The following is a 15,997-nucleotide window of genomic DNA, read 5'->3' on the forward strand; positions in this document are numbered from 1 at the left end:
ACCATTTTATGTCATTATTCCCCTTGTTTCCAATGCCTATAACATAAGTTGTCCTTCACTATTCTCTATCTTTCTCTCCTCCTCTCCCCACTCTTCTCCTCCTTCTCCCCCATGGCTGAGCACCTCCGTCACCACCCATTCACCTCCATTTTTTTCTTAGTTTTTCTCTCTCTTTCTCTCTTTTCCCCTCCATTTCTCCTTTTCTTTCCCTCGCCCCATTTCTTTTATTTTTTAAGTTATCCATTGATACTAAAAAACAATACACATTATAGTTTTTGATGATTTCGAACTTAAATTTACAAAAAGTTCAATTAAGACACCAATATATGCATTTCAAATAGATGTGTGCATGATTTTTTGGTTTTTCTTACAAATTTTTCGCGATTTTTTTAGATCTGACACGCTAAAATTTGTAGAAAACTCGATGTGCCTCGATGTACCTTAATCACTACTACAAAAAATGTTTTTTAGGACTTGCGAGGCACGAGTCCTCTATTTGAGGGCCTTAAAAAATGAGGTGCGAGTCCTAAAAAATCTTATTTTTAATTTTTAAAATATTATTTGATAGCCAAAGCTCTTGCGAGAGCTTCGACGTTAACGGCGGCGCCACCACCCCACGGTGGTGGTTCGGGAAAATGATCAATCCTTTAGTGGGTTTTGATGCCCAAAGCACAAGGAATGCACTGGTGGTGTTCGTTTGGGTTGGGGTGGCTTGAGGCGGTCGGAAAACGCTCGAAGGAGTTTGGGAAAAATAACACCACCGCGACTTTGAACGACTCTAGGCGGTGGAGGGAAGCGCGTGAGGGGCTGGGCTCACGAGGGTCGAAGGTCACCGACCTTCTGTGTCCATTGCGCCGACGCCTGTATGCGGTGGGTGGCCGGAGAGCCGCTGTAAGTGGCTGGGTAGTGGGGTTTCGTGGGAGAAACCCACAAAAGTTTCCAAACTTGGAGGCTCCGTCGACTAGGCTTGGGGGCGCGTGAGGCCATGGGCTCGTAAGGCTGGGGGTTTCGGGGGCCGGGGAACGCTGTGGGCCAGCGTGTGTAGGTGGGTGTAACGCCCTGGTTACCCCAAAACAGTTACGGTGAACCGAAAATTTGACTCACTACCCGAGCCCTTTGGTTAAAAACGTGCTTCTAAGTGTTATCAGGTTAAGGTGGAAAACCAATCAAAAGGAAATTATATATTTTATTTAATACTAAAATTGTTCATGGGCCCATAAAAAACATTTACAAGTTAATTACAACTCAAAATGGTCATTACTGTTTCAAATTTACAAATTCGCCGACCTAAGCGGCAAAAATAGGGTAAACCCCTTAGTTCCTCTGAGAACTCCTTAGTCGTGGTGGTCAAGCGGCCGCATATGTACACATCACCATCTAAGCTCTCCACTCAAGGCTGGGTGAGTTTTTCTTTCCCTTTACCTGCACCACATAGCACCCATGAGCCAAAGCCCAGCAAGAAAACACAATAATGCATATAGATATTAACAACTGATTATTATTATAATCACACAGAGCTTATAGCTCTTAAACAGATGAGTGATTCAACACTTGAGGTTCTGGTAAACCATAATGAGTGACTGACAAGCAAGTCACTAATTTAAACAGATGAGTGATTGCTGGGTAAGTCACTAGCTAAAACAGATGAGTGACTGTTGGGTAAGTCACTAGTTTAAATAGATGAGTGACTGCTGGGTAAGTCACTAGCTTAAACAGATGAGAGACTGATGGGTAAGTCTCTAACTTAACAGATGAGTGACTGATGGGTAAGTCACACAAGCGCTTTTAGTTTTCATCGAACTTGAGGTCGGTCCGGCATTAACGCTCTTCTGAGTCATTTAATGCAGATGTCGATTAGGTCTAATCTTTATTGGCTTGCGTTGAACACGCTAAGGCCGTCCTGACTTATAAGTCAGCACTGTGTGACCAGTGCTCAGTACCACTGCCGAACTTGACTAATAAGTCTCAGCTTCACAGTTGATACTGACACTGTAACGCCCTACTACCTTAGAGTCGTTACTAAGTGTGTTTAAAATGTGCTATTAACTCGCTAAACGAGGTTTTTAGAGCAAAAGTGTGATTAAACAGAAAGTCAATGCTGTAATCTTTAAAAGCACTCTGTCTCATTAAAAGTTCCAAGAGTTTAACATTTGGGATCCCAAAATATGGTTTGTAAAATATTTATAATTCAAAATAGGTTTACAGATGACTAATTATCAAAAACATAGTTTAATACAGCCATTTCTCAAAATGCCCCCAATCAAAGCAGTCGGGCAGGCCAAACATGTACGCGCCGCCCCACGCTCTCCGTACTCATGGCTGGTTGACTTTTTCCTTGCCCTTACCTGCAACACAGAGCACCCATGAGCCGAAGCCCAGTAAGAAAACTCACACAGCACATAACATATGCATAACATACAACCCCTATAGCAGATAGCTCACAGATAAACAGACAGTCCATAAGATTTAAACACACATATACGGCCATGCCATCCCAGAAGCGTTACCATATCCTGGGTTCTCGGTCCACACCGTAAGGAAATCCCATGTATCCATTGGGGTCTCACCCTAACCATAAGCACTCCATGTGCTAAGTGATATTCCCGGCCCCACTGCCGTTCTCGGCTCTTTTGCCGTTCATTTTACTATATCCACACATATAGCATACTTAAACAACATTCAAGCATCTAACAATTCAATCAAAACTACACCCTAACAATAATGCAATCTAGGGCCGCGCCCTGCAATAACACTATGGGCCCAAGCCCTGCTCTACGGGGCTACAGTTTTCTTACCTGTATCCCGAGCTTCACAATGCACCAAAGCCACGAGCATGGTCCCCTAACCCGAGCCTCCCCGAAGACCTAGTCACAACACATATAAAACATCCTTTAATACTAACCAATCCAACACCACTTCCCGGGATCAATCCCGTACTCTCGGGACCTTTAATTTCTTAAAATAATGTAACGGAGACATCCCTCGAGCCCCCGGGAAAAAGCCCTAAAAATGCAAAATTACACTTTTAGAAATTGCCTAGGGCCGCGACACTCCCCATCAAGGGCCGCGGCGCCCAGAACCCTCTCCTGATCCTAATGCATGCCTGCGCCGCGGCACCAAAGAACAGGGCCGCGGCGCCCCTACGCAAACCCAGAATTCTGGGTTTTCCCCTGCATTTTTCCCGAGCCAAAACACCTCCAATTCAATCCAAACAAATACCTAAACCCCAAATAAACCATTTAACAACCTATAAACATAAAAAATAAGCTCAATTACACAATCACACCCAAAATCCACACTTGAGTTTCAGATTTCAGAAACTTAAACCATGGCTTCTAAGACTTAAACCAGAGCTTGAAAAATATAAACCATGCCTCTAAAATCTTAAACCACACCAGATACGAAATTCAAACACAATAAAAACTTTTACCTCAATCAAGAATTTAGCTTGAATTCTCCTCAATCCCAGCTTCAAGCCACTTCCCCCTTGATTATCCAACTGAATTTTCCAAACCAAACCAGCCATATTTCCTTTAAATTCCCACGCTTAATCTCTGAAAATCAAACTTAAATTTAAACAAAAACAGAGCATAACTCTTACCTCTGAGTAATCCTAGCTTAAACTTGATTTTGGTTGCCTCAAACCCCTTGATTCTCCTCCTAGGTTTCAAATTCAGCTTTCTTCTTTTTCTTCTAGCTTTCACTTCCAAATTCCAGCATAAACCATCTATGACCAAGTATAATACGTAATTCACCCTTTCCTTCAGCTGAAGTTTATCTAACCCTTGTCAAATGACCACTCTACCCCTCTATAAAAATTCTTTCCTAACTAAACCTCAAGGGCATTTTTGTCATTTCACCTTTCTTACAATTCTACCATTTTCCCATCTAAACTTGTTACTCTTAATAACTACCAATGGTTACTCAAGTTACTCAATTACCATTAACCATTAACCACTAATTCTCAAATTTACAAAATTCCCAAAATACCCCTAGGCTCCTCCCATGCCGGGTATTAAAATCCCGTTGTGACTTTTGAACTAATTAGCTCCCTAGAACCGTCTCGGCACGTGCATCACCATCATATCACCACTCACACGTGGTACAAATCATATAATACAATTATCATATTTATGCTCTCAGCGGGGTAAAATTACCAATTTACCCCTATCATACAAACGGGGTCCACATGCATATTTATACCACCTAAACATGCATTCTAATAACATACTCATTTAAATTCATATATTATCATGTTAATTCACTTATTGCCCTCTAGGCACGCTAATCAAGGTCCTAAACCTTATTAACAAATTGGGGTGTTACAGACACCTTTGCCAAATCAGACTAATTAGTCAGTACCATGCACAAGTGAGCAAGATTTGCTAAGTATTCAATAATCAATCCATGTCCACATTTAAACATTCAACATGCCTCATGAATAACCATGCATGTCACATATGGGGTGTAGTTTTCTTACCTCTGATTCGAGCGAGAATGAATAAAAGAACTACCCTTGAGAACGATCTGACTTTTAGTCCTTTAGCGGTCACCTAGTCATAACCAATTATAGGATACCATCAATAAAATGATTAACAAAGGTTCTCAAACCAAGATCTAGCCTCCAGGACATCAATCCCAACTAATCTGAGTAGTAGGAACAATCCCGAGGCCTAAAACCAAGTTCCCGATGTCAAAACACTCAAACGGGCTCAAACCTGCCCAAGGGCTGCGACCCTAACACCTTGAGCCGCGGCCCCCAGACACTCCAGGAGCAAGGGCCGCGGTGCCCTACAGCCAGGGCCGCGACGCCTAGCAAGGGAAAAACGCTCCACCAGCTTCTTCGAGCTAGGGCCGCGGCGCCCAAGAACAGGGCTGCGGCCTCCAACCCAGAACCATCCATAAACTCGTTTTCCATCATCCCAACTACCCCAAAAACATACCTAAACACTTCCAAATCAACAAATCAAAGTTCCCAAGCTTTCCAATGATCCAAAACCATCAAATCCCGAGGCTCAAACGAACCAAAAACTCAACGATTCACGAACTCCAATTCTAAGCTTAGAAACTCTAAAAACTCAAAACTTAGATTACCTTTGATTAGGTTGTTTCTTGTCAAATCCTTCGGTCAAGAAGCTTATAATCTTTCCTAGGATCGTTATGCCTCGATCCTTGCTTGATTCCGACTATTAGAACTCGAGATTTCTTCGAAAATGCCTCGAACGGTAAAACGAACTAACGGGAAGAGAACGAGAGGTTTTCTAACGTACGGTTCTATCTGACAAGCTACTTCAAGCTTAAGTAACCTCAAATAAAACCTAGTGCTCGGGGTCTCGGGGGTATTATAGTCAAAACTCCCAGAATTTCCTCCTGATCTGAATAACTCTCAATTTATCATCAAATAACTTTCTCATAACTCAATATCCCAATAAAAGACACCTGTTATGACAAAACCGCTAATTTGAAATATAAGGCCGTCTCATGCCGAATAGCTTGAATATATCTCCATATCCATAATAATGGAATCTCATTCACAAATCACAATATGCCCTCAACGGGCCAAATTACTAAAATATCATAATAATCAAATGTGGACCCACATGCATGCATATATCATCATATTATAATATAATTCACATAAACATGCACATAATCATTTAATGGCATAATTAAACGGTTATGGCCCTCCCGGCCTATTAATCCAGCCATTAAACCGCATTAGGGATTTCGGGGAATTACAGCAGGGGGTGGCCGGAGCACCGCTGTCCGTGGCTGGGTTGTGGAGTTCGTGAGAGAGAGAGAGATAGAGAGAGAAATGGGGGAAGAGAGCAAGGAGAGAGAGACAGAGAGAGAGAGAATTGGTTGTTGTGTTATTTTTCTTTGTGATTTAACACATAATAAAATTTTAGTAAAAAAAATTGGAGGGAATTTGTAATTTTTTAAAATTCAAACTTTTAGAACACACATAAGTTTTTAGGACTCGCAATGAGTGTCCTAAAAAGTCCAGAAGCTGTTTATTAAAAAAAACTCAAACTTTTAGGACATACATAGTTTTTAGAACTCGCATCTAGGTGAGTGTCCTAAAAAAGTGTCATAAAATGGTGTTTTTGTAGTAGTGAATGCTCAGCTTGATGAGCCCTTAAAATGATGATTTTCATGAAAAAAAGACTTGCCTCGATGAAATTCGACACACCTCGATGAAACTCGATGTCATTCATTAAAAATACATAATTTTTCACTCGAGTGTTCGTTTGAGGTACTTTTATTAGTTTTGGTATTTTTTAGAGATCTACACATTTTAGATGTGTAAATATACATTTTGGAAGTTTAAAGTTTGATAACACCCCAAAGTTTAAAACAATACTCTAATATATTCGAAGTTGGGCATGTTTTCAATTTTTAAATTTCCCAAATGTGTATGTACTTATCACAAATGTGTAGATCTAACAAATACTCAAATTAAAAAAAAAATCACCTCAAAATGACATCTGAATGAAAAGTCATGCATTTTCAATGATTGACATCAAAGTATATCGGAGTGAATCGAGTTTTTCATGAAAATTATGGTTAAGAATGAATGATGATTCTCAACATTTTTTCACATTAATGAGTTATAACTGGCATGGGTAAAAGTAAAGTGAGAAGATAGAAATGAAGGAGAGAGAAAAAGAATCAAGCAATAGGAGAGGTATTTTGGGAATAATGACAAATAATAATTTATTTTGTTGATGTGTAAAATATGATGTATTTTTTTTATTTAGCCCCGACCTAATACATAAAAATTCAAATTTCCCAATATAAATCTATATAAACCCCAACCTATTAAGCCCAAGACTCCAGCCACGTGATTTGGATATATACCTATACATTTGAATAGTTTGAAATTTTTGACATTTTTTTAACGGACTTTCCTCTTTATAATTTCGCATATTGAAAATTTATAGTACTCGTTTTGAGAGATATATTCGGCCATTTCAATGGTCAAGCTAGCTAATGCGCGTGCAGTAACCGTTAATTTAGACAAAATAACAGAAATAAATATCCGAAAATGGGAACAAATTCAATCCATGTTGGTCCGAGCTGTCCGGAATCGAAAAGACCAAGCGCACCACACGCAGCCAACGCTACATCCACGCGTCGCGTTATCATTACAATACCAGTCCAAAACCCAATCACATCAATCAAATTAAATATCCTTAACTTTATATTCCATTGGGCAGTGCAATCTACGTTCTGGAAAAGCACGTGAACAAAATTTTCACCACATACATTCCCAATACGGACAGAAACGAAAAAAGTAGCCGTTGGGGGTATTATACTTGCCAGTTGCCATCTTGCCGACACCGTGGGCAACTCGAGTTTACTTCGATATAAATCTCTTTATTTATTATAAATATTAAAAAAATTAATTAATAAAATCTGACTGCTTAAGTGCCAAATGGGAGCATCGAATTCTTAACCTGACCGGGCCCTTGATTAAACACCTCTTTCTCTCTCTCCTTTTCCAGAATCGTCTCTTCCGATTTATGAACTGATTTTTTAATTTTATTTTTATCATTTTGATTCATGGTTTAGTTAGTTTTATCTATTAAGAGAAGAAATCTCTGTTTGGGGGAGTGTTTGGTGTGACGTGCATCCTAATTTTCCTGGCAAGAAAGTTAGGAAGGAAAAGAAAAGAAAATAAAAGAAAGACTAGTTGGAGAAAAAAGAATAGTTCTTGCTTTATTTGGGTTTTCAAGTAATCCAAACACTTGCTCCTTCGGCTACCCGATCCATAGTTTCTGGTTTTTCTCCAACTCTCTTCTTCTTCTTCTTCTTCTTGGAGCCGGATTATGAGATTGGTTGGCTACAAGGGTTTAGCTTAACACAACTCGAGAGTAGTATTTAACTTTTTAATCGAGGTTTGTTCAATCTTTCTTACTATTTTTGGCTTTTAATTAGGATTAGAGTGATATTGAGCTGATTCTGATCGAGTTTGGTATGATTTTTTTTTTCTTATCGAAAGATATAAATGGCTACACTCGGAGATATAGGAGTAGCGGCGGGTTTCAATCTGCTGGGAGCATTCGTATTCCTTCTAGCGTTTGCCATATTGAGGCTTCAACCATTCAATGACAGAGTCTACTTTCCAAAATGGTATCTTAAGGGGTTGAGAAGTAGCCCATCGCACTCTGGTACTCTTGTTGGGAGGGTTGTCAATTTGGACTTCAGATCATATTTGAGATTTTTAAATTGGATGCCTGATGCATTGAAAATGCCGGAACCTGAGCTTATTGATCACGCAGGACTGGACTCCGCTGTTTACTTACGGATTTACTTGATAGGGTAATCCTTACTCTTCGTTTTGTCTTTAACCATCTATATCTACTTTTATAAACACTTTATGATCTTGTATTGTGCAAAAATCCTAGGATATTGCTAGGTAGGTCTTTCCAAGGAATCGAACCAATCCCGAATCTCATAGAACAAATCATAGGGTTGACCACTAAACCTAGTTACTCTCCTTTCTGTTTACAATAATATAATTGAACATTCTCTGGCAATAGTTGCAGCTGTCAAACATATTAAATTTGATTACGGTTGGAATGTTTGTTTTAGTTTTATTTTATAGGTTTTGTCATATATTTCTAGTTGCATCTGCCTTAGCTTTGAGGAGGAAGGGGAACATTTTGAGGTTTTAGCAAGTTTGTAGACATAAAAGATAAGTCTTTTTTATAAAAGGTTTCGGGGTTTAGCGATAAGAGTATGGTGATTCTTGATCTCATATATTGTAGGCTATCTTATCAAATTAATGGAACAATGATTGTGTTGTTGGTAATTTTCATCTGTTCTACCATAGATGATGGATTTGTTTCCACACTTTATATATTTGATATTTGTTTTCTCTAATTTCTGGTAGGACGTTATTACAGTTGAGTGTCCTGGAAAAATAGTACTGTTTCCTTGTTCTCATTTCTTTTTCTCTTGTTACTCATGCAGACTTAAGATCTTTATCCCTATAGCATTGCTTGCATGGGTAATCTTGGTACCAGTTAATTGGACAAATGATGCTTTGAAGGTACTCGATCTGACCAAAAATGCAACTTCCAGTGACATTGATAAGCTTTCGATTTCAAACGTTAAGGAAGGATCACCCAGGTTTGAAATCTGCTTCCTTGATAACTAAACCAATTGTATATTTTCTTTTGCAATACAACCAAATTGTTCTTTCTACTGGACATTATTTTAATCGAAAAGAGGTGTGGAGTTTATCTTGACACTAGTTAGAAGGTTGGTTGAAAATGCACCAGCCAATGCCCTTGTGTAATGGATTTAAAATAACTATAACACCGCTGTTTACCAAATTTCTATGTTCCCACTCTTCTTGATTTCTTAGACACTTGTGTTCTTATTCTTTGAATTTGAAAGCCTTAGAGTTTTTATTGTGTGTGTCTTGATTTTGCAGATTGTGGACTCATATAGTTATGGCTTATGCCTTCACCTTTTGGACGTGCTATGTGTTGCTAAAGGAGTATGCGATAGTTGCCTCCATGCGGTTGCAATTTCTTGCAACAGAAAAGCGTCGCCCAGATCAATTCACTGTGAGATCTACTATTTCTCTTAGTATATATATATATATGAGTTGTATGAGTTTAAATTGTCTGACATGTAATGAATTGGATTCTAGTGAAAGAATGAATTTTCGTATTTACTAGTGAGCAATTATCTGTTTTTAATTATATTAAAGCAAGAAGCATAACATACTCACAGGGCTCAACCAGTGATGAAACCTTTACTTAAATTGGGGGCGGGGGGAGGTAGCATATGCTTAAATTCTAGAAGTTCTTTAGGTTTCATCAAGGCAGACCAATATTACCCTTATTAATGTTCTGCCATAGGACTTGGCAACTTGTTATATAATATTTCTTTACCGAAGTATAATGGGTTTTGGTTCTTCACAGGTGCTTGCTAGAAATATTCCACCTGATGTTGATGAATCTGTTAGCGAGAATGTGGAGCATTTCTTTCTGGTCAATCATCCAGATCACTATCTGACTCATCAGGTCTCTCCTGCTTCTATGTTCTTATTAGATGTAGAATTATAAACTTGAATGGTGATATTGTTATCTGATCGAGACATTTTGTTAAACATAAAATATATGTATTCAAACTATCAATAAGTTCCAATAAAAACATTAGGGTTTGGTAGTTCCTTGGTAAGATTTTCCACTCATGAAATAATTTATCTTTTCCATAAGTTCTTTCAATGTAATTTTCTGAAAATATTTAGCATTGATAATAACATTGGGAGGAGGGTTGTTTTCACACTGATGTTTACTTTCAAGTCATGAAGCCATGCCATGCTGTATTATGGGTTGTGTCTACTAGTGTGTTATCTTGTTATGATGATCTGCGAAATTTTTTTTCCTAATCAAATTTTCATTAGTTTGTTCTATATTTGACTTCATATTTTGAAAAATATATGCAGGTGGTATATAATGCAAACAAACTTGCGAAATTGGTCAAGAAGAAGAAAAAAATGTTGAATTGGCTTGTCTACTACACCAATAAGTTTTCAAGAAATGATTCTATTAAGCCCACGATTAAGGTACTCAGTTTTGTAAAAAAAAAATTTAGACATATGCTTTTTGAGTTTTATGTTTTAACCCCAATTTGTTCGTATGTATTACTATCAGACTGGTTTTCTTGGGCTTTGGGGAAAAAGAGCGGACGCAATTGAATATTACACATCTGAAATTGATAAAGTGAAGAAAGAAGTAAGTATCCCTTTCACTTGTTCAAAACCATCTTTCTCATGGTCAAGATGTTTTCTGATAAAAAAAAATTCTTCTTCGTATGTATGTTTCATATTCAATTTGTTTGGTACTGTCAAAAACTGTAATGCTAGTGACACTTTATACACACAAAACATGCACACACTGACGAGGCATATATCAACAGAATTGGTAAATGTTGATAACTTAATATATGATTGGCATGAATTAATTTTTTTATAAATGATTACAAGTATATTCGACTGAAATGAATGTGTATTTATTCATCAGATAGCAGAGGAAAGGGAAAGAGTGACAGCTGATCCTAAATCCATAATGCCAGCAGCATTTGTTTCTTTCAAAAATCGATGGGGAGCAGCTGTTTGTGCCCAAACTCAGCAAACTAGAAATCCAACTGTTTGGTTAACTGAATGGGCTCCTGAGCCACGTGATGTGTACTGGCAAAACCTGGCAATCCCATATGTGTCGCTCAAAATTCGGAGGCTAATTATGGCTGTTTCCTTCTTTTTCCTCACCTTCTTTTTCATGATTCCCATTTTAGCCGTACAGGCTTTTGCAAGTATAGAGGGAATTGAGAAAAGAGCACCATTTCTAAAGCCCATCATTGAAATGTGAGTTTTTTTTTAATGTTGTTCTTGGACTTCTTAATTTTTATCGTGGCAACTAAACCCTCATATATGTGTGCAGCGAATTCATCAAGTCAGTTATCCAAGGACTTCTACCTGGGATTGTCTTGAAGTTATTTCTCATCTTCTTGCCAACAATATTGATGATCATGGCAAAATTTGAAGGCTTTGTATCTTTATCGTCTCTTGAAAGGAGTGCAGCATCTAAGTATTATATCTTCAATGTCGTGAATGTATTTCTTGGAAGCATATTTACTGGGGCAGCGTTTGACCAGCTAGATATGTTTCTCAAGCAATCTCCAAGCCAGTAAGTCATGCTCGAAGATTGACTAATTTCATATTCGAGTCATGCTGTGATTTCATTGTGGATGAAACTAACATGGTTTATTTTTACGGTTTTATTTTATTTGATACAAAAAAAAACCTATTCTCAAAAAGCCTCTGCCTTTTTCTTATATACTTGTGTATTTTTGCAGGATCCCTGAAACAATTGGACTTGCAATCCCACTAAAAGCAACTTTCTTCATTAGTTATATAATGGTGGATGGATGGACCGGTATAGCTGGAGAGATTCTAATGCTGAAGCCACTGATATTTTATCACTTGAAGAATTTCTTCTTGGTAAAGACTGAAAAGGACAGGGAAGAGGCAATGGATGCAGGAAGTCTTGGTTTCAACACTGGAGAACCTCGAATACAATTGTATTTCATACTAGGCCTTGTCTATGCTTCGGTGACGCCAGTTCTGATTCCATTCATAATTGTTTTCTTCGGCTTTGCTTATCTTGTGTTCCGTCACCAGGTAAACTGTTCGTTTTGATAATTTTTTTACACTTTATTTGTTAACATAACCACATATGATTGGTTTCTGAGGTTTTTGACTACACCTACTTCCTATATCAATTGTAAATCAGTGTTGTCTTGTTCTCTTCATGTCATATGGTATGGTATGTATGATTTTGTGCTGAGACTAGGACACCATTCTTGAAGGTTATATGGGCTAAATCGGCTTTATCAAAATTTACATGTTTATGATGGTTTGTTAAATTTGAATATGCAGATCATTAACGTTTACAAATTTGAATATGCAGATCATTAACGTTTACAACCAGGAGTATGAGAGTGGTGCAGCCTTCTGGCCAGATGTCCATTTTCGCATTATAATGGCACTGATTATTTCACAAGTGTCTCTAATGGGTTTGTTGACCACAAAAGGCTCTGCTGAGGCAACCCCAGTTATCATCGTACTTCCTATACTCACTATATGGTTCCACAGGTTTTGCAAAGGTCGTTATGAATCTGCATTTGTTAAATATCCATTACAGGTAGTTTGAAACTCCCCAAGTTCACTGAATCAATAATTAATGATATCTTCCCAGTAACTTAAACTATAATCTTTTCTTCTCTAATTTTATGTTGTTGTTTCCATGGTACAGGAAGCAATGATGAAAGACACACTTGAACGCGCAAGAGAACCACACCTGAACTTGAAAGGTTACCTCCAAAATGCATATGTTCATCCAGTTTTCAAAGCTAGCGAGGATGACGATGAGGAAGATGATGTGGTGTCTGAGAAATGGGAAACCGAGAGTACCATAGTACCAACGAAGCGACAGTCACGAAGGAATACACCATTGCCCAGCAAAATCAGTAGCAATTCCTCGCCTACTCTGCCCGGTGGTTTTGAAGATCAACCATAGCAAGTTTATGGGAAAGGACTCACTTAGCTGTACATTTGACCTTTAGCAATGGAGGAGCTATGGCACTGTAAAATATCAAGTTATATAAGATGTCCATGATATTGTATAATGTATAGAGGTATAGAAAGTCACGGTCGAAGAAGCAGGTTTCATGATTTTGTGGCAGCCAATTGGGCGAGGGAACTAGCCATATCGGTGTTGATTAATTAGAGACTCAAGTTGTAGTTTTCATTTTCATTCTTTCTTTTTTCTTAAAATTTTAGTTTCAGTTTTCAGTTTTTTTTTCCGTTCCGATTTATTTGTGTATCTATGTGAATCCAAACTGCACAGTTCTTTTCATTGCTCGACTCTTTAGTGCAAATTCTCTTGCTCTTACTGGAATAGTATGATACGTCAAATATGTGTTGTAAGGTTAAGCTGTCGTGCGTTTTAACAGAGAACTAGCAGAATATACTTTTTTCTTCTTTCAATAATTCTTAAGAAATTCCCACCCCGACTAAATCATTACTTTCAACAAAATATGGGTTGAAATTCTTATGAAATGCCTTGATAATTTGAAGAGATGTCTCAATAATTACTTTCTTTCTAGTTCAACCTCTGCTTATTTATAATAATTCTCATATATTAATTGAATATCAATATCATTTAATAACAAAGAATATAGAAATGTATAACTATAGAAATGAGTTCATAAGAATGCACAAAAGTTAGAAATAATAATTATATTATTATGATACATTTGTAAGGTTTTTTTTTTGGTTTTTGAAAATTAGTGTTTTTATACTTTATTTTGAGCTAATATAATTATTTTATAGATTCATATTGAGTATAAAAGTTTCTTATGTGATAAATTCGAATACCATTCTAATAGGTTGTATATTGTAAATCAGTTTAAAATTGTACATCTTTACTAAATATATATATATTTTTTTAAAAGCATAATTATGCTATTTAAAATTTTTTATTTTATCTTTTTCATAAATTCTTCCAAAAATATAGCAATTTGAATTTTAATGATTTGGAGAGTTGGTCTTCCTCCATGACTCATTTTTAAATCCTTCCAAAACTAGAGGGATTAATTATATATATTTGGAAATTTTACACAAATACCTTAAAAATACAAATTTATTCCAAAAATACCTTAAAACAATTTATTTACACATATATCGTGCCACATCAGCATAGTACACCGAATTTTGAAGAAGAAAAAATTGAGAAATCCCGCTTCTTGATATTTTTTGTTTTGTCTGAGTTGTAAAAAGTTGCATTTTGATTGCTTACGGTATCGATAAGATACCGATTGGTCACTTTTTTTATAATTTTTTTTATTTTTAGATCATATTATTTCACATACCTTTTGGACACATCCAAAACTTATTTATAGATATTTTAATATACTAATTAGTTATTTTTATGTTAGATTACATTATCTTATCTTTTAACATATATTTTAGTAACCTTCAAGCTTATTTCATAAACTAATGAGTTGTCATATAGTATAACAAGTTACCATATAACTTATTAATAAAAATTAATTTAATATACTACACAGTAACATTTAAATGAAAACTTTTAATAGATTATTTTAGTAAACCTTCAAGTCTAATTTAGAAACTAATTAGTTATAATATAGTATAAAAAATTACTCTTATAATTCTAAATTACCATAAATAACTTATTAGAAAATAATATTATTTAGTATAATGTATGATTACTTTTAAAAGCTACATTTTTCGTTGTTTTTAAAATCATTTAAGATACCAATTGGTTACCTTTTGATATATGACTAAATTTTTTCATATGATATAAATTTAACGCAACCAACGAACTTAGTGAGTTACCAAAAAGAGTTTTTTTATGTTCTATTTAAAAGTTACTAAACAATATTCTAAGAATATTTTTAAAAATTTACTTAAAATGTTTATAAAATAACTTTAAAGTTGTTTAGAATGTGATATGGTAACTTTTAAATGTAAAACAAGAATACACTTTTTGGTATATTAAATTTTGTTTAAGTTTAAAATTTATTTACTTTTGTGTTAACAAAATATAAAATGAAACTAAAAGTTTGTAAAAAAAAATAGAGAAATCAATAAACATGAAGAAAAAAACAGCCCAAGCCTAAAAAATCCGTAAACAGAAAATAGTATTTGTATAAATTAAATGAGGCATGGTATTTTTGTAAATAAAATGTAAAATATAATGATACATGTAAATTTTTCTATATTTTTTTATAAAGAATAGTTATTATATATTTATATTAAAGTAAAATGAGTACTATTTTAAATCTTTTATTATATTTATATAATTTTAAAGTTAGTGTGTACATTGTGTTGGGTTAACTTCATAATAATACTTGTTTATAATAGAATTAAAAATTCTTTTTTTATTTAAATTAAGCCTTAATCATTTATTTTAGGGGTCATACTATTTTGGATCATGTGTTTTGTCTCATTAACTATTTGGATATTGTGTTTTGATAAATTATTTTTTAGACCCTGTGTTTTGTAAAATTATTCAAATAGACTCATAAACCCGATTTTGATCATTTTTTTTTGAATTAAAATCACAAATAATTTACCAAACTAACAATTTAGAACAAAAACACAATTATTTTGTCTGACAACTATGTTATTATATTCAATTTTTTATTCATCAAAATTGAGTAAAAAATTGAATTTAGGGATCTATTTGAACTATTTTACAAAATATGTGATCCAAAAAATAATTTGTTAAAACGTAAGGCCCAAACAGTTAACGAGACAAAATATATGGTCCAAAGTTATATAACCTATTTATTTTATAGTAAAAAATTTCAAAATTATAAAATTTAAAATAAATGAGGTATAGTTATAATTAAATATTATTTTCTATTTATCGAATGAGAAAATGTATAT

At 35.5% G+C, this 15,997-nt stretch overlaps 1 protein-coding gene across 1 annotated transcript; it reads left to right on the forward strand.

Moving 5' to 3' along the window:
- Positions 1 to 7,428: 7,428 nt before the first annotated feature.
- Positions 7,429 to 13,475, forward strand: LOC133794872 (calcium permeable stress-gated cation channel 1-like). Its single transcript, XM_062232304.1, has 12 exons — positions 7,429 to 7,901; positions 8,006 to 8,325; positions 8,980 to 9,138; positions 9,446 to 9,581; positions 9,942 to 10,043; positions 10,469 to 10,588; positions 10,677 to 10,757; positions 11,046 to 11,386; positions 11,463 to 11,708; positions 11,878 to 12,202; positions 12,492 to 12,725; positions 12,837 to 13,475. Exons 2-12 carry the CDS (start codon positions 8,012 to 8,014, stop codon positions 13,098 to 13,100), a joined length of 2,322 nt encoding a protein of 773 aa, XP_062088288.1. The 5' UTR covers positions 7,429 to 7,901; positions 8,006 to 8,011; the 3' UTR covers positions 13,101 to 13,475.
- Positions 13,476 to 15,997: the final 2,522 nt, after the last annotated feature.

Source organism: Humulus lupulus, chromosome 8, assembly GCF_963169125.1.
Source record: "Humulus lupulus chromosome 8, drHumLupu1.1, whole genome shotgun sequence".
NCBI classification, from domain to species: Eukaryota; Viridiplantae; Streptophyta; class Magnoliopsida; order Rosales; family Cannabaceae; genus Humulus; species Humulus lupulus.

Bases quoted from the DNA above. Each gene is read 5' to 3' on its own strand.
- LOC133794872 (XM_062232304.1), top strand. From the start codon at position 8,012: ATGGCTACACTCGGAGATATAGGAGTAGCGGCGGGTTTCAATCTGCTG. The intron at 8,326-8,979 runs GTAATCCTTACT...TTACTCATGCAG, and splicing joins TTACGGATTTACTTGATAGG to ACTTAAGATCTTTATCCCTA. The intron at 10,589-10,676 runs GTACTCAGTTTT...TATTACTATCAG, and splicing joins CTATTAAGCCCACGATTAAG to ACTGGTTTTCTTGGGCTTTG.